Raw genomic sequence first — 19504 nt, 5'->3', positions numbered from 1 at the left:
ATACAAAACCAGCCACTTATTATAATTATTTATTGATTTTTATATAATTATTTTCATCCTCATCGCTACATTAAGTTTCTGCTCTTTAGATGGTATTTTATATAATTACTAAATTAATTCTACCTCTATTCAGAAATCAAACAATATGACCTCTTCAAAATACTTTTTAGTCTATTACAAAGAAAGAGATAACAGAAAATAAATGGAATAAAAGCTAGATTATTTTAAATCATTAATTAAAAAGGAGGAGCTACATCTCTAAGAGCCTGAGAACACATTGCTCCTCAGGGATTAGATTTATTTTTCAATATCTCCAGAGTATTTCTGTCTGCCCTCAGAAGGATTATGTAGCATTTGGGAGCAAAGATACAGATGAGAATCCCAGCACTGGAGACCAAGATGGAAAAGATCTCCATGGCCACCATGGCCTTCCCTTTGGTGCTCTGATATGCAGGCAAGAAGGCAATCCAGACACTGCAAAACACCAGCATGCTGAATGTCAGGTACTTGGCTTCATTGAAAGTATCTGGTAGATTTCTTGCCAGGAAAGCTAATGCGTAGCTGACTAAGGCCAGGAAGCCCATGTAGCCAAGGACACAGTAGAAGGTAACAAGGGAGCCCTCATTACACTGAATGACAATGAAGGAGGCCTCAGAGTGTATATCCTTCTCAAGGAATGGGGGATATGTACCCAGCCAGATGCCACAGAGGCCCATCTGGATAAGTGTGCAAATGAAAATTAGAAAATAAGATACTGATGATCCCAACCACCTCCTGAGCTTGCTCTCTGGTTGAGTGGCCCTAAAGGCCAGGACCACAGTGATGGTTTTAGCCAAGATGGAAGCAATAGCCACTGTGAATACAATGGCAAATGTGGTTTGTCTTAAGAGGCAAATGGCTGTTGTAGGACGACCAAGGAAGAGTAAGGAAGAAAGGAAGCAAAGTGTGAGGGAGGTGAGCAGAATGTAGCTCAGACTGCGATTATTGGCTTTTACTATGGGGGTGTCTCTGTGTATCACAAATACTCCAAGGACAAAGGTAGTGAGAATGGAGAAGCAGAGAGCTGCAGAGGCCAGAATCATTCCCAGAGTCTCTTCATAAGCCAGGTAAGTCACTGTCTTGGGCAGGCATCTGTCTTTCTCCTTGGTTGTGTACTGATCTTCCGGGCACTGCATACACTCTTCTGCATCTGGAAATACAACAAAAGTGAATGTTATGGTATTTTTATAGAGCAGAGTTTTCTTACTCCAGTAAAGTGCAACATTAGTCACTCAACATAAAGCTTGGCTAACTTGTGGACTCCTTCTTCTAAGTGAGAAGAATAAGATTGTTAGAGAGTCAATAAAATGAACCTATATTTCAGTTTCTCTTCATCTGTACTTGTGGATTAAAATCATTAATTGTCAATTTCTTGTCATAGTTTCATAAAATAAAAATTAAGCTTTCAATGATCCATTCCAAAATTAAACTATCTATAGTAAGGCCTAAAGTGATTGCTTTATATATCTAGTGTATTCTTACAATAGGAATGAAATAGAGAAATAATTTATTCTGTAATTTTTGTTATATATAATAATCTCTTAAAACAAATTCATAATTCTAAGTCCTAAGGGTTGTAAATAAACCTCATTCAAATTTATTAACAATAGATTCCATAAATGTTTTTATTTTTTAAATAGGAAACTATTTCTTGCATTATTTTTCTCAGTTTAAGTGTCGATTTCAATTCTGTCTTTCTTTATGATTTCCACTCATCAGGATGATACTTTTATTGTATACATGAATATTATTTCCATTATCAGGGACTATTACTCTCACCAAGTTTACTTCTTATGAATGTACACAAATGCCTAGTTTTTACTATATTTTACATTAACTATTAATAATTTGTATACTTATGCTATGATTAAATAAAAGATGCCCAGATGTTATTAATATAATAGATCTGAATGCGTTGGCTTTAAATATTGATAATGTTGATTGCCCAGTTTTATTGATAAACTAAAACTGTCAGGGTTAACTGTTTGCAGGCAGCTGATGGAAGTCAAGAAGCTAACAGTAAGAGGTGAAAAATAGCTGGTGTATTGATAACAAAACTATTATTAATAAGCTATTAGTTGCTAACTATTCACTGGCTTTTATTGGAGGTCTGGAGGCAACTGTTCTCATCAAACTGAAGCTGCTACTGATACAGCCAAATCTGTCAGGGCCAAACTGGTTTCAGGCAGTGGATGAATAGCTGGAGGCAGTTAAATCTAATATGATTTTATTAGGGAGGAGAAGTATAAAAAGGAAGCAGGAAGTAGGAATAAGCTGGGATGTCTATAAATCCCTAATACTAAACTTTTGACTAAACACCACAACCTCAACTGCTCCTCCTGGAGCTTCTTCTTTGATGACTAATGTAGACACTACACTGAGCTCCACTCAACTACCTCAAGATTCAATTCTGTCTTCCTACCTCATAGTAATTTATAAAATCTTCTTAAAGAAATTCATGAAACTCCAACAGTCAATTTCTCTCCCACTAAATGCAGCTCCTGTGTGTGAGTCAACTTCAAAGACAGCTCTACCTCCAACAGCTTTGACTGACAAGCTCTCTGGCTCCCCCTGGAGTTCTTCTTGAGAGCAGCCCTCAAATCTCTACCCCTTTCTCAGAATTGCTAAGAGGAAAAACTCCTCAGGCACTAAGCTTTTTAATAATAAACCAGTATGTTTTCTTCTTCAGCTTTTTTTGAATTTCTTTTTCTTTCTTTCCAAATGCCATCAACTGTCTTTCAGAGCTAGAGCTCAGTCCAGCCACTCCTCTTCCCTTTGACTGTCAGAGAAACAGGAGCCCAGAATTCTTTTTCATTGAACTTTTATGTCATTTCCTTAAAGGGCCAGAATAAGAACCTGTCACCTAAGTGTCTTAAAGGGCAGAGCTTAAAGGTGACAAAAAAAAGCTTTTTCTTATCTAGAATTTTCTCTTTATGAATGGAATAAATAAATTTTTATAGCACATATTAAGGTGAAATTTTATTTAAGCTCATGAGACTACAGGAGAGAGTAAAATTTGGAGATATACAAGAGGAAGTGTATAAAGGAGAAATGTGATTAAATAGCATTTATTCATAAGTGATGACTTAGGAATAATTCATTATTCAATAACAGGGTGAATGTCAGTTTAGTCATCATCTGCCAATGTTGAAAATAAACCCTTTCTCACTGTTGAACTTTGTTCAAAATATCTAAGAAAAATGAATCAATAGAAGACAGAAAGGTTTGATTTATACATGGAATTTCCCCACTCAGTATCTCCATTTCATTTGAATACTAATATCATGAGATGAATAATTTTTTTTTTACTTGTTCCAATTAAGAAAGGGAGGCAATCATGGATTCTTAGTATGTTAGAACCTCATTATTTTATTCAACCACAGCAACCAAGGATAAAAAAAATATAAGAAAAACAAACATCATAAAATATGTTTCTCATTCTTCTACACAGTATACTGCCTAAGCAATGGTAAATGGCAGTTAAGGAAAAGAGAAATTGACTGGTGTGAAATAAATTATACATACATAAATAACAAATATTAAATAATTCTTTAATCTGTATCTTCTTTAAATGCAAAATACTGATCAGTGTACTAAGGAATTATTTTTGTTTCTATTCCTTGTATCTCATTTTAAATAAATCATATTATGCATTAATCCTCTATTTCTAACTCCTCTTATATTTATGAAATTTAAGAAATCTTTGTTTCCAAATTACAGTTAAAATATGTTTTAAAATTCATGCTATTAGAATATGAATTGATCTTTTTAAAACTAACATAATAGCAATAGATATCTAAACAGTATTAAATGTTTAATGGAATATTTTTAAAATAAAATATTCTCTATTACAATAAACACTGTTTTAATTTAAAATCATTTGACCATAATTATAAAAAAGTTTTTAACTGTATATTTTATAGATATAATGTTAATACATTAATACAAATCTGTTATAATGTATTCTGTATTTGTTTTCATTTGTATTCTGAATCCTCAGGATGATGTTAGTTTTTATTTATAAGTAAAGAACAAATGAAATGCAACTATGAGGAAAATATGAGAATATAAATTTCAAGGTCTAAGATGTGGTGAATTGAATGTTGCTATTTGAAGTAAATATTCTTAGATCTACCATATAACCGAATGTTTCCAATTTATTATGGTGAGGAAAAAATTATCAGGTTAAGTTACAAAACTAAAGTAAAATAAATGAATTCAATGTTTATGATTTAGGAGAACTCTTTCTCCTTAGGCACCCACTTGTTTTATTGGAAATCTTCCCATCAGGGCATAGGGTACAGTCAAAACAGCAGGTAGGTTGGCCTTCAAGAGACTGTGTCCTATAACCAGGGCCACAGGCAACACTGCATGTAGAACTTGGAATCTAAGTTCCCACAAAAAGAAAAGAAAATATTATTATAAGAATGATTCTTGAAAGTTAGATTCATTGAGGCAATAATGTGGTAGATATTTAGAATAATAAATTTGAAGTTAGGAAGTTTGAAGATGATATATTTCTGAATGGAGATTTCCTTCCATTTTTCCATCTTGTACTCCATATCATATTTTCCTAAAGACATAAATATGAGCAGAATATCCACAAGACATAATAGAGCTCCTCCATTTATAAAAATATTAATGGGTAGGCAGCATGGTTTCAACCAAATAAATGACAGTATATATCTAAAGTGCACTTCATTCAATACAAGAAATGTTGAAGGAATTCTTTGATCACTGAAGGAAAAATATTTATTAATTTTTTGTTCACTAAACAAGTCCAATTCTTTATACTTGAATAAGGAATCCTGAATTTTTCAGGAAGTTATAACTTTAGAGGGTTTATTATGAAATGAACTGACTAAGCACTTCAGTTTGATTTGATCTGCTTCATTTTAAGAATCAAGTGAACTTGAATGGTTGATCTTGTTTATAAGGCTGATATTTGGACATTCATGTGAATCTCTGCTGATTCATAGAATGTGGGATTTTTGACAATAACTGAATATATATATATATGTATATATATTTATAAGTTCTATATCAGAAGAGGAAATAACCACAAGATTCTAATTTGCTGATCAGTCATTTGTTATTTCTGTTGAACTTTTATAAAACCTCCTTGACATTCTCTTGGCAAAGATCCTGGAGTGGTTTACAATTTCCTTCTCCAACAGATTTTACAAACAGAAAAAAACTGAAGGAAAAAGGACTAAGTGACTTCCCCAGAGTCATAGAGCTAGAAAATATTTGAAGTCACATGTAAACTAAAGAAAAGGAGTATCCCTGACTCCTGACACTCTTCCCATTATGCAAGAACATTGTCATTAAGAGCCTCTAAAAGCAGTCATGAACATTCTTGGAAGACAAATTCATGATAAAATATATCTGTGGTTGCGGAATTTCCTTTCTCAGCTAACCTTTGGTGTTACAAGTCTCTTTTGAGGGTAAATATTTTCCACACTCCTCCTTCCCTTCTCATTTAAGCTTGCCCACTTGGTCTAAGGTATTTCAAGATTTTCATCATATGTTGAATTCAGATCATTATATGAATTAATTGGAAAGATTTTGAAAAGCATATTGAGAAAAGGAAATCAGAAGAATTCCAGGTAAGCATGGCGGCACTCTAAATGCGAGTCACTTACCCTCCCCAGCACACACCAACAAGGACATCAAAATGCTGGGGAATTAAAAAGTGACTATTATATCTTTCAACATTAGTTGGATGAACTCGCCCATAAAATGAAGATGAATAAGACAGAGGATTAGAACCCAGAATCTTACCATATGTTGTCTACAAGAAACACACATGAGACTCACAAGGTCAGAATTAAAGATTGGAGAAAGACCTATTGGGCCTCAGCTGACAGAAAGAAGGTAAGAGTTGCAATAATTATATCTGACCAAGCCAAAGTAAAAATAGACCTGATTAAAAGGGATATAGAAGGTAAATATATCCTGATAAAATGGAGTATAGATAATTAGGAAATATCACTAATCAACATGTATGCACCAAATGGAATAGCACCCAGATTTCTAATAGAGAAACTCATAGAAGTGAAGGAGGAAATAGATAATAAAAATATACTAGTGGGAGACCTGAACCTTCCACTATGAAATTTAGATAAATCAAATCAAAAAATGAATATGAAAGAGATAAAAGAGGTGAATGAAATCTTAGAAAAATTAGAGTTAGTAGATATATGGAGAAAAATAAATAGGGGCAAAAAGGAATACACCTTTTCAGCAGCACATTGCACATTCACAAAGATTGAACATATACTAGGGCATAAAATCTTGGCATACAACTTCAGAAAAGCAATAGAAATAATGGTTAGCAAGGGTACATGGAGAGCAAAATCAAAAATTAATTGGAAATTAAATAATATGATTCTCCAAAATTTACTAGTCAGAGAAAAAAAATCATAGAAACAATCAGTAATTTCATTAAAGAAAATGACAAGTATGAGACTTTTCAAACTCTATGGGATAAAGCCAAAGCAGTACACAGGGGAAAATGTATATCCTTGAGTTCATATATTAACAAATTATGGAGGGTAGAGGTCATTTAATTGGGCATGCAAATAAAAAAAATTGAAATTTGAAATCAAACAAATTAAAACCCCCCAGAAAAAAAACAAATTAGAGATCCTAAAAATTAAGGGAGAAATTAATAAAATCAAAAGTGATAGAACTATTGAACTAATAAATAGGACTAGAAGCTGGTATTTTGAAAAAAAAAAACAAAATAGACAAAATATTGGTCAACCTAATAAAAAGAGGATAGAAGAAAATCAAATTAACAAAATCAGGGATGGAAAGGGAGAACTCACCTCCAATGATGAGGAAATTAAGGCAATCATTAAAAACTATTTTGCCCAATTATGTGGCAATAAATATGTCAATCTAGATGACATGGATGAATATTTACAAAAATATAAATTGCCTATGTTAACATAAAAAAGAAATACAATTCTTAAATAAACCCATATAAGAAAAAGAAATCGATCAGGCAATCAAAGAACTTCCCAAGAAAAAAAGTACCAGGTCCTGATGGATTCTCAAGTGAATTCTATCAAACATTCAAAGAATAGCTAATCCCAATACTATACAAACTATTTGACATAATAATCAAAGATGGAGTTCTACTAAATTCATTTTAGGACACAAATATGGTACTGATCCCAAAGACAGGCAGGCCCAAAATGGAGAATGAAAACTATAGACCAATCTGCTTAATGAAAATAGATGCAAAAATCTTAATCAGGATAATAGCAAAAAGACTCCAGCAAGTCATCACGATGGTTATTCACTATGATCAGGTGGGATTTATAGCAGGAATGCAAGGATGGTTCAATATCAGGAAAACCATCAACATGATTGACCATATCAATAAGCAAACCAACAAAAATCACATGATTATCTCAATAGATGCAGAAAACGCACTTGATGAAATACAACACCCATTCTATTTAAAACACTAGAAAGTACAGGAAGAGAAGGGTCTTTCCTAAAAATAATAAACAGTATTTATCTAAAACCATCAGCTAATATCATCTTCAATGGGAATAAACTTGATGCATTCCCAATAAGACCAGGAGTGTAACAAGGATGCCCATTATCTCTTTTATTATACAACATTGTACTAGAAACTCTAGCAATAGCAATTAGAGAAGAAAAAGAAATTGAGGGTATTAAAATTGGCAATGAGGAGACCAAGTTATCACTCTTCGTGGAAGACATGCTGCTCTACTTAAAGAATCCTAGAGAATCAACTAAAAAGATAGTGGAAATAATCAACAACTTTAGAAAGTTGCAGGATAAAAAATAAACCCACATAAATCATCAGCATTTCTATGTATCTTGAACACATCTCAGCAGCAGGAATTAGAAAGATAAATTCCATTCAAAATCACCATAGACAATATATAATACTTAGGAATCTCTCTGACGAGAGAAACCCAGAAACTATATGAAGACAACTACAAAACATTTTCCACACAACTAAAAGTAGATTTGAGCAATTAGAAAAACATTAACTGCTCATAGGTATGTTGAGCTAATATAATAAAAATGACCATTCTACCCAAAATTATCTATCTATTTATTGTCATACCCATTGAACTTGCAAAAAACTTTTTTACAGAATTAGAATGAATCATAAAAAAGGTCATTTGTGTAGTTGAGGTGGAACCTCCTCTTTCCCTTGTTTGTCTTTGCTTCAGACAAAGATGTGGATTAACCTTTACCCATCCTGGGACCAAGGATGGAACAGTAAACATGAAGGAAGCAGGATAACATTTATGAAAAGAAAATTGTGATAAGGTGGGGGCCTCTTCCCTTTGTCTACCCCTCTTCCCCTTGTTTGGATTTGTATTAGATGAAGATGTGGATTAATCTTTGAACACCTGCCTATCCCTGGACCAAGGTTAGGGTTTCTAGAATATAAAGTCATAAATTCCTGTGGGTTTTGTCTAAGTAGTCTTTGCCTATAAAAGTTCTGTGTGAAGCAAATAAATTTGGCACTATTGCTCTCTTTCATATAGTGTCCATCTTTTCTTTTGTTACTCTTCATTTTTCGTTACCCCATGTAGGATCTCACAGGATTGGACAAACATGAGGAGGAGTCTTACAATTTGGAAGAATGGAATATCAAGGATACCCAGGGATATAATGAAAAAAATACAAAAGAGGGTAGCCTTGCAGTGCCAGATGTCAAACAATACCATAAAGCAGTGGTCATCAAAACAATATGGTACTGGCTAAGAGACAGAAAGGAGGATCAGTGGAATAGACTTGGAGTAAGTGACCTCAGCAAGACAGTCTATGACACACCCAAAGACCCCAGCTTTTCGGACAAAAATACAATATTTGATGAAAACTGCTGGGAAAATTGGAAGACAGTGTGGGAGAGATTAGGTTTAGATCTGACATGCTACACCAATATTAACTCAGAATGGGCGAACGACTTGAACATAAAGAAGGAAATAATAAGTAAATAATGTGAACACAGAATACTATACATGTCAGACCTTTGGGAAGGGAAAGATGTTAAAACCCAGCAAGACTTAGAAAGAGTAACAAAATGTAAAATAAACAATTTTGACTACATCAAATTAAAAAGTTTCTGTACCAACAAAACCAATGGAACTAAAATCAGTAGGGAAGCAACAAAGTGGGTAACAATCTTCATTTAAAAAAGCCTCTAATAAAGGTTTAAGTATTCAAATTTAAAAACAGCTAAATCAATTGTACAAAAAAACCAAGTCATTCCCCATTTGATAAATAGGCAAGGGACATAAACAGGCAATTTTCAGTCAAATAAGTCAAATCCATTAAAAAGCACATGAAAAAGTGTTCCAAATCACTGATAATCAGAGAGATGAAAATCAAAACAACTCTGAGGTACCTTCTCACACCTAGCAGATTGGCTAACATGTCAGCAATAAAAAATAATCAATGCTGGAGGGGATGTGGCAAAGTGGGGACATTAATTCATTGCTGGTGGAGTTGTGAATTGATCCAACCATTCTGGAGGACAATTTGGAACTATGCCCAAAGGGCACTAGAAGACTGGTTGCCCATTGATTCAGCCATAGCTCTTCTGGGTTTGTCCCCAAAGAGATAATAAGAAAAAAGGGTTGTACGAGAATATTCATAGCTGTGCTCTTTGTGGTGGCAAAAATTGGAAAACGAGGGGATGCCCTTCAAATGGGGAATGGCTGAACCAATTGTGGTATATGTTGGTCATGGAGTACTATTGTTCTAAAAGGAATAATAAAGTGGGGGAATTCCATGGGGACTAGAACAACCTCCAGGAATTGATGCAGAGTAAGAGGAGCAGAACCAGGAGAACATTATACACAGAGATTGATACACTGTGGTACAATAGAGCATAATGGACTTATCTGCTAGTGTCAATGCAATGTCCCTGAACAATCTGCAGGGATCTATAAGAAAAAACAATATCCACAAGCAGAGGACAAACTGTGGGAGTAAAAATGCAGAGGAAGGGCAACTGCTTGACTACAGGGGTCAAGGGGATATGATTGTGGATGTGTACACAGAATGAACATCCTAGTGCAAATACCAACAACATGGAAATGGGTTTGGATCAAGGGCACATGTAATACCCTGTGGAAATATGCATTGGCTATGGGGGAAGTGGGCAAGAGGGGAGGCGAGAAAAGAAAATGACTTTTGTATCTAATGAATAATGTTTGAGGTAGACTTCCGGTTAAGATGGCGGCTTAGAGAAAGCTAAAGTTCAGATCTCCGGAAAACCCTTCCCGACCGATCTCAAACTATAAGCTCCTAAGGCGCCGAAATTCAAAACGATCAACAGCACAGACCCTGGGAACCCTCCTCCTGGACCTGGACCCGGTTCAAAAGGTACGGCTCCCCTCAAAAGCCAGAACCCGAGATCACTTGGACCTCAGGGGTAGGAGCGCAGAGTCCAAGGCTCCCGGAAGCCGCAGCCTGGCCAGGCTCAGAGAGCAGGGTCCTCGGAACAACAACCCTCAGGGCCTTCTACCCTAGTCCCAGTGAAAGTTACTGCCTGGGGCTCCCGCTGCAGAGAGCTGGTCGAAAGAACAGCAACCCTCAGGGCGGGCAAGACAGCCTCACGGGCTGGATCCTGCTATCCAAGTCTCAGTGAAAGTCCAGCTTGGGGAAGCTGCAGCCCATCCCACCCCCCCGCAGGCCTACGAAACAGCCTCACGGCCAGCGATTCTGAAGGCAACTTCCGGAAAGCGAGCCGGGGGGAGACTGTGGCCTCGTGGTCCAACACTTCCATTCCAGTTCCAGTGAGGCATATTCAGTTTAACCCAGGGAAAGCTCATAGAACCAACATCTGCCCAGGACTAAAGCCTCTGAACACCAGACAGAGATAAGAAAAGCTAATCCTCCACATTCAGAGATGGCAAACTCCACAGAAGCACAGAAGCCCCAAAATACCAAGAAAAATAAGAAGAAAGGGGCGACATTGGACACATTCTATGGAGCCAAAATACAAAATACAGAGCAGATAGAAGAAGATATACAAGAAAATTCTCCAAAATCTTCCAAAGGAAATAGAAACTCTCCACAAACCCATGAAGAATTTGAATCAGAAATGACCAAAAAGATGGAAGCCCTCTGGGAAGAAAAGTGGGAAATAATGCAAAAGAAATTCACGCATCTACAAAACCAGTTTGACCAAACTGTAAAAGAAAACCAGGCTTTAAAGCAAGAACTAATAAAGCAAAGCCAAAACACCAAGAAATTAGAAGAGAACATAAAATATCTCACAGACAAGGTGATAGATCTGGAAAATAGAGGGAGAAGAGAAAATTTAAGAATAATTAGACTCCCAGAAAAGCCAGAAATAAACACCAAACTAGACATGGTGATACAAGATATAATCAAAGAAAATTGCCCAGAGATTCTAGAACAAGGGGGCAATACAGCCACTGACAGAGCTCACAGAACACCTTCTACACTAAACCCCCAAAAGACAACTCCCAGGAATGTAATTGCCAAATTCCAAAGCTATCAAACAAAAGAAAAAATCCTACAGGAAGCCAGAAAAAGACAATTTAGATATAAAGGAATGCCAATCAGGGTCACACAAGACCTTGCAAGTTCTACTCTGAATTGATCGTAAGGCATGGAACATGATCTTCAGAAAGGCAAGAGAGCTGGGTCTCCAACCAAGAATCAGCTACCCAGCAAAACTGACTATATACTTCCAAGGGAAAGTATGGGCATTCAACAAAATAGAAGACTTCCAACTTTTTGCAAAGAAAAGACCAGAGCTCTGTGGAAAGTTTGATACCGAAAATCAAAGAGCAAGGAATACCTGAAAAGGTAAATATTAAGGAAAGGGGAAAAATGTTATCTTCTTCTTTTACTCAAACTCTCTTCTATAAGGACTACATTTATATCAATCTATGTATACTAACATGTGGGGAAAATGTAATGTATAAATAGGGGGTAAAGAAAGACCAAATAGAATAATGGTTCTCACACAAAGATTCACATGGGAAGGGGAGGGGAAGAAAACTCCTATAAGAAGGAGAGGTAGAGGGGGGGGGGGTTTACTTAAACCTCAATCTCAGGGAAATCAACTCTGAGAGGGGAAAACATCCAGATCCATTGGGATCTTGAATTCTATCTTACCCAACAAGGGTAAGGAGAAGGGAAAACCAAGGGGGGGAGGGGGAGAGGGAGAACAAAAAGGGAGGGAAAGAGAGGGGGGAGGGGGAGGGAAGAAAAAGGGAGGGACTAAAAAGGGAAATATCAAGGGAGGGGACAAGGGGGACTGATTCAAAGTAAATCACTGGACTAAAAGGTAGAGCCGAAGAAGAAAAAGTTAGAATTAGGGAAGGCAATCAAAATGCCCGGGAGTCCACAAATGACAATCATAACTTTGGACGTGAATGGGATGAACTCACCCATAAAACGTAGATGAATAGCAGAATGGATTAGAATCCAAAACCCTACCATATGTTGTCTTCAAGAAACACACATGAGGCGGGTTGACACCCACAAGGTCAGAATTAAAGGATGGAGTAAGACCTTCTGGGCCTCAACTGATAGAAAGAAGGCAGGAGTGGTAATCATGATATCTGATAAAGCCAATGCAAAAATAGACCTGATCAAAAGGGATAGGGAAGGTAATTATATTTTGTTAAAAGGGACTCTAAACACGAGGAAATATCATTAATCAACATGTATGCACCAAATAATATAGCACCCAAATTTCTAATGGAGAAACTAGGAGAACTGAAGGAAGAAATAGACAGTAAAACCATACTAGTGGGAGACTTAAACCAACCATTATCAAATTTAGATAAATCAAATAAAAAAATAAATAAGAAAGAGGTAAAAGAATTGAATGAAATCTTAGAAAAATTAGAATTAATAGACATATGGAGAAAAATAAATAGGGATAAAAAGGAATACACCTTCTTCTCAGCACCACATGGCACATTCACAAAAATTGACCATACACTAGGTCACAGAAACATAGCACACAAATGCAAAAAAGCAGAAATAATGAATGCAGCCTTCTCAGATCACAAGGCAATAAAAATAATGATTAGTAATGGTACATGGAAAACCAAATCTAAAACCAATTGGAAATTAAACAATATGATACTCCAAAACCGTTTAGTTAAAGAAGAAATCATAGAAACAATTAATAATTTCATCAAGGAAAATGACAATGGCAAAACATCCTTTCAAACCTTTTGGGATGCAGCCAAAGCAGTAATCAGAGGCAAATTCATATCCCTGAAAGCTTATATTAACAAACAAGGGAGAGCAGAGATCAATCAATTGGAAATGCAATTGAAAAAACTCGAAAACGATCAAATTAAAACCCCCCAGCAGAAAAACAAACTAGAAATCCTAAAAATTAAGGGAGAAATTAATAAAATCGAAAGTGATAGAACTATTGATTTAATAAATAAGACAAGAAGCTGGTACTTTGAAAAAACAAACAAAATAGACAAAGTACTGGTCAATCTAATTTAAAAAAGGAAGGAAGAAAAGCAAATTCACAGCATTAAAGATGAAAAGGGGAACAGCACCTCCAATGAGGAGGAAATTAAGGCAATCATTAGAAATTAATTTGCCCAATTATATGGCAATAAATACACCAATTTAGGAGAAATGGATGAATATATACAAAAATACAAACTGCCTAGACTAACAGAAGAGGAAATAGAATTCTTAAATAATCCCATATCAGAAATTGAAATCCAACAAGCCATCAAAGAACTTCCTAAGAAAAAATCCCCAGGGCCTGATGGATTCACCTGTGAATTCTATCAAACATTCAGAGAACAGTTAATCCCAATACTATACAAACTATTTGACATAATAAGCAAAGAGGGAGTTCTACCAAACTCCTTTTACGACACAAACATGGTACTGATTCCAAAACCAGGCAGGTCAAAAACAGAGAAAGAAAACTATAGGCCAATCTCCCTAATGAATATAGATGCAAAAATCTTAAATATGATACTAGCAAAAAGACTCCAGCAAGTGATCAGAAGGATCATTCACCATGATCAAGTAGGATTCATACCAGGGATGCAGGGCTGGTTCAACATTAGGAAAACCATCCACATAATTGACCACATCAACAAGCAAACCAGCAAGAACCACATGATTATCTCAATAGATGCAGAAAAAGCCTTTGATAAAATACAATACCCATTCCTATTAAAAACACTAGAAAGCATAGGAATAGAAGGGTCATTCCTAAAAATAATAAACAGTATATATCTAAAACCAACAGCTAATATCATCTGCAATGGGGATAAACTAGATGCATTCCCAATAAGATCAAGAGTGAAACAAGGATGCCCATTATCACCTCTACTATTTGACATTGTACTAGAAACACTAGCAGTAGCAATTAGAGAAGATAAAGGAATTGAAGGCATCAAAATAGGCAAGGAGGAGACCAAGTTATCACTCTTTGCGGATGACATGATGGTCTACTTAAAGAATCCTAGAGATTCAACCAAAAAGCTAATTGAAATAATCAACAACTTTAGCAAAGTTGCAGGATACAAAATAAACCCACATAAATCATCAGCTTTTCTATATATCTCCAACACAGCTCAGCAGCAAGAACTAGAAAGAGAAATCCCATTCAAAATCACCTTAGACAAAATAAAATACCTAGGAATCTATCTCCCAAGACAAACACAGGAACTATATGAACACAACTACAAAACACTCGCCACACAACTAAAACTAGACTTGAACAAATGGAAAAACATTAACTGCTCATGGATAGGACGAGCCAATATAATAAAAATGACCATCCTACCCAAACTTATTTATCTATTTAGTGCCATACCCATTGAACTACCAAAATACTTCTTCACTGATTTAGAAAAAAACATAACAAAGTTCATTTGGATGAACAAAAGATCAAGGATATCCAGGGAAATAATGAAAAAAAAAACACATATGATGGGGGCCTTGCAGTCCCTGACCTAAAGCTATATTACAAAGCAGCAGTCATCAAAACAATTTGGTACTGGCTAAGAAACAGAAAGGAAGATCAGTGGAATAGACTGGGGGAAAGCGACCTCAGCAAGACAGTATACGATAAACCCAAAGATCCCAGCTTTTGGGACAAAAATCCACTATTCGATAAAAACTGCTGGGAAAATTGGAAGACAGTGTGGGAGAGACTAGGAATAGATCAACACCTCACACCCTACACCAAGATAAATTCAAAATCGGTGAGTGACTTAAACATAAAGAAGGAAACCATAAGTAAATTGGGTAAACACAGAATAGTATACATGTCAGACCTTTGGGAGGGGAAAGGCTTTAAAACCAAGCAAGATATAGAAAGAATCACAAAATGTAAAATAAATAATTTTGACTACATCAAACTAAAAAGCTTTTGTACAAACAAAACCAATATAACTAAAATCAGAAGGGAAACAACAAATTGGGAAAAAAATCTTCATAGAAACCTCTGACAAAGGTTTAATTACTCATATTTATAATGAGCTAAATCAATTGTACAAAAAATCAAGCCATTCTCCAATTGATAAATGGGCAAGGGAAATGGATAGGCAGTTCTCAGATAAAGAAATCAAAATTATTAACAAGCACATGAAGAAGTGTTCTACATCTCTTATAATCAGAGAGATGCAAATCAAAACAACTCTGAGGTATCACCTCACACCTAGCAGATTGGCTAACATAACAGCAAAGGAAAGTAATGAATACTGGAGGGGATGTGGCAAAGTAGGGACATTAATTCATTGCTGGTGGAGTTGTGAATTGATCCAACCATTCTGGAGGACAATTTGGAACTTTGTCCAAAGGGCAACAAAAGAATATCTACCCTTTGACCCAGCCATAGCACTGCTGGGTCTGTACCCCAAAGAGATAATGGACACAAAGACTTGTACAAAAATATTCATAGCTGCGCTCTTTGTGGTGGCCCAAAACTGGAAAACGAGGGGATGCCCATCAATTGGGGAATGGCTGAACAAACTGTGGTATATGTTGGTGATGGAGTACTATTGTGCTAAAAGGAATAATAAAGTTGAGAAGTTCCATGGAGACTGGAACAACCTCCAGGAAGTGATGCAGAGCGAGAGGAGCAGAACCAGGAGAACATTGTACACAGAGACTAATACACTGTGGTATAATCGAACGTAATGGACTTCTCCATTAGTGGCGGTGTAATGTCCCTGAACAACTTGCAGGGATCCAGGAGAAAAAAACACCATTCATTAGCAAAGGATAAACTATTGGAATGGAAACACCGAGAAAAAGCAACTGCCTGAATACAGAGGTTGATGGGACATGACAGAGGATAGACTCTAAATGAACACTCTAATGCAAATACTATCAACAAAGCAATGGGTTCAAATCAAGAAAACATCTAATGCCCAGTGGACTTACGCGTCGGCTATGGGGGGTGGGGGGGAGGAAAAGAAAATGATCTATGTCTTTAACGAATAATGCTTGGAAAAGATCAAATAAAATATATTTTAAAAAAATAATGTTTGAAATTGACCAAAGAAAAAAATAACATTAAAAAAAAGAAAGTAAATTAACAAAAAAATGAAAGAAAAAAAAAGGAAATCAGAGAAATCAAGGTTCTGTCTTAGAGAGAGCAAAAGAGAAAAGTTGATGCTTCAGCCCCATCCTAGTCAATCCCAATGTCTTCAGGAAAGTTCTTAGGTCCAATGAAGAGACAACAGTATTTTTCACCTGACTCTTACCTGAGGGAAATCTTCTGGCCATTCTATGTCCTCTTCATAAATTCTTAACTCTTTTTCATGAGGAATCACTTCTCCAACTTTCACCTGTTTCCTAATAGAGCCAGGTAATGATCTAAAATTCAAGATATCATATTTCTCAGCAGTCATGGAGGGTCCATCCCCACATAACTCATCTTTGATTCCAGTGACAGGATTAACACACTTTAGGAAATGGTGGAGCTGAAGGCAAGGGGAGAAGATTGTTACTTATTGAGGAAAGAAGGGCTCATTCACTCTCCAAAGTCCTGATAATCAACACATAATGGGCTATGTATTTGAAGATTACAAAAGCTGTCACTCTCTTTTTGTAAAATTCTTCTTACTGAGCTTTACCTAGCACTCTGCACTCTAATTCTAATTTGTTTTCCAAGCAAGTCAAACACGGTAGAATAGTAATGTACTAGATATGTTCTAGATAATGATAAAATCTCAAAATTTCATATCCTTTCCAACAAATCAAGAATTTCTTTACAATATTTCTGATATCTGTCATTCCAAGATATTTTGTACAATCTGTATTCATGATTTATTGCTTTCAACAAAGAGAAGTCTTTTTTTAATTTGAAAAAAGCCTATCCAAGATTTATAGTATATTTAATAAGGTAAACTTAGGAGTAAAGGACATTTTTGAATTCATACTTCAGAAATTGAAGTTAAAGAAGAAAAAGGGAATATAAATAATGAAAAGATTAAACAATTCCAAATAGTTTGGTGAAACAAAATAAAGAAAAAGAATTCCAGTGGAAAAGAAATAGAAAGAAGTTGTTGCATTATGACTGATTATAAAAAATGAAACAGTAACACAAATTGAAGAAGATTTCAGAAAGAATGATTATAATACCAAGATTTTCATTTGGCAGAAAATGAGGAGACAAACTAGAAATTATTTTACATAAAAGATATACTCAAAAAATAACTTTTCCAGTAGAAAGGAAAATAAAAGTGGACACCCAACTATTAAACCTCAGAGAAGGAGTAGGAAAAGGAATAAGATAAAATAAAAGATATGATGAATGCACAGAAAATAGAATTTTAAAGAGAGGACAGGACAACAATAAGTATGGAAGGATAAATAAGAAAATAAAATTGAGAGAAATAGGCAGTGGTAGTAATCATGAATATGAGTGTAAATAAGAATGGATTCACCCATTAATGAAATCAGAATAGAATACATCAGAAATCAAAATCAAACAATATATCATATGCAAGAAAAACATTGAAGATGAAAAGATCTAGAATTAAAATAAAGAATGGAGCTGAATGTATACTTTTTTTCTGAGGTGAAAAATTAAGAGGTACTTAGCAAGATCTCTGACAAAACAAAAACCAAAAGAGTCCTAATTAAAAGATATAATTAGGGAAATTAAATTATCCCATAGGGTACCAAGTAATATAAAAAATTAACAGTAGGATCTTCTGGTAAAGACTTCATTATTTTTTTAAACCCTTATCTTCCAACTTAAAATCAATTCTGTGTATTGGTTCCAAGGTAGAGATTTCTAAGGGCTAGGCAATGGGTGTCAAGTGACTTGCCCAGGGTCACACAGCTAAGACATGTCTGAGGACAAATTTGAACACAGGATCTCCTATCTCTAGACTTGGCTTTCAATCCATTGAACCATCCAGATGCCCACCTATGATTTCATTTATGAAATACATACGTCGTCTACAACTGAGACAAACATCAAATTAAAAGATATTCTGCAAATGATAAATGGTCAGAAAATACAAACTGGCCACTTTCAGAAGAAGTTAATTCAGGCATATGGGAAAAAATGCTCTATTATTAGTAATTAGATAAATAGATATTGAAACAACTTGGGAATACCAACTTAAACTTATCAGAAATGACAAATGCTGAAGATGAGGGAAAAATAAAAATTCAAACTATTTGTGGAGTAGTGAACCTCTCCCTTCACTTTACAGAAAAAAACTAGCAACTATGCCTAAAGAGATATAAATTACAGGTAACCACTGAGCCCTTAATAGCAATGCTAGAACTATGTGCAAAGGATATGAAAGAAAATGGAACAGGACCTACATTTACAAAAATCTTTACAGCTGCTCTTTCCCTGCAGACAAAGAATTGGAAATTGAGGGAATGTTCTTCAAATGGAAAATGGTTGAATAAGTTGTGGCATATATTTGTGATGGAGTAGTATTGTGCTAAGGGAAATAACATTGGGGTTGGTTGGCAAAGCTTTTATGAACTGGTAGAAAGTGAAGCAAGAAGGACCAGGACATCATTGTGCATAGTAACAAGAGGGTAACTATGATGATCTATTGTGAAAGATGTGACTTTTCTGATGAAAAACATGATCCAATACAATTCCAAAGAATTCATAATGAAAACATACTAGGCACTACTGGAGAGATTAATGATGAACTACAACTGTAAAATGAAATTTAATTTCCTGACTTTATCTTTTTTTCCTTTTTCTTTTGAGAGAAGGCTAATGCAGACATGCTTTGCATGATTTCATACATATGTCATCATATATTTTGCCTTCACAGTGAATGGAAGAAGTGGTGGAAAGTAGAGAGTAATCTGAAGTCAAAATTTAAAGTTAAAATGAAGTTGCAATTAGACAATAGATTAAAGTATTAAAATGTTATGGGGAAAAAGACCAGGAGATATCTGCTAGTGATATACTGGAAACCAACCACCTATT

The 19504-nt window shown here is 35.3% G+C and overlaps 1 protein-coding gene across 2 annotated transcripts in view; it reads right to left on the bottom strand.

Annotated features, from left to right (window-relative positions):
* Positions 1 to 217: 217 nt before the first annotated feature.
* Positions 218 to 19504, bottom strand: part of VN2R641 (vomeronasal 2 receptor 641) — a 29642-nt gene continuing 10355 nt past the window's right edge. Inside the window, exons 4-6 of one of the 2 annotated variants that reach the window (XM_016422770.2) lie at positions 16794 to 17012; positions 4303 to 4426; positions 218 to 1189 (exon numbers count right to left, since the gene is read on the bottom strand). In XM_016422770.2, the coding sequence (XP_016278256.2) occupies positions 285 to 1189; positions 4303 to 4426; positions 16794 to 17012 (1248 nt within the window). In that variant the 3' untranslated portion in view covers positions 218 to 284. 2 annotated transcript variants of the gene reach the window in all.

The sequence above is a fragment of the Monodelphis domestica genome, chromosome 6 (assembly GCF_027887165.1).
Source record: "Monodelphis domestica isolate mMonDom1 chromosome 6, mMonDom1.pri, whole genome shotgun sequence".
In the NCBI taxonomy this organism is placed as follows: domain Eukaryota; kingdom Metazoa; phylum Chordata; class Mammalia; order Didelphimorphia; family Didelphidae; genus Monodelphis; species Monodelphis domestica.
The sequence above is the reverse complement of the archived record's forward strand: the minus strand, read 5'-3'. Positions and strand labels throughout refer to the sequence as shown.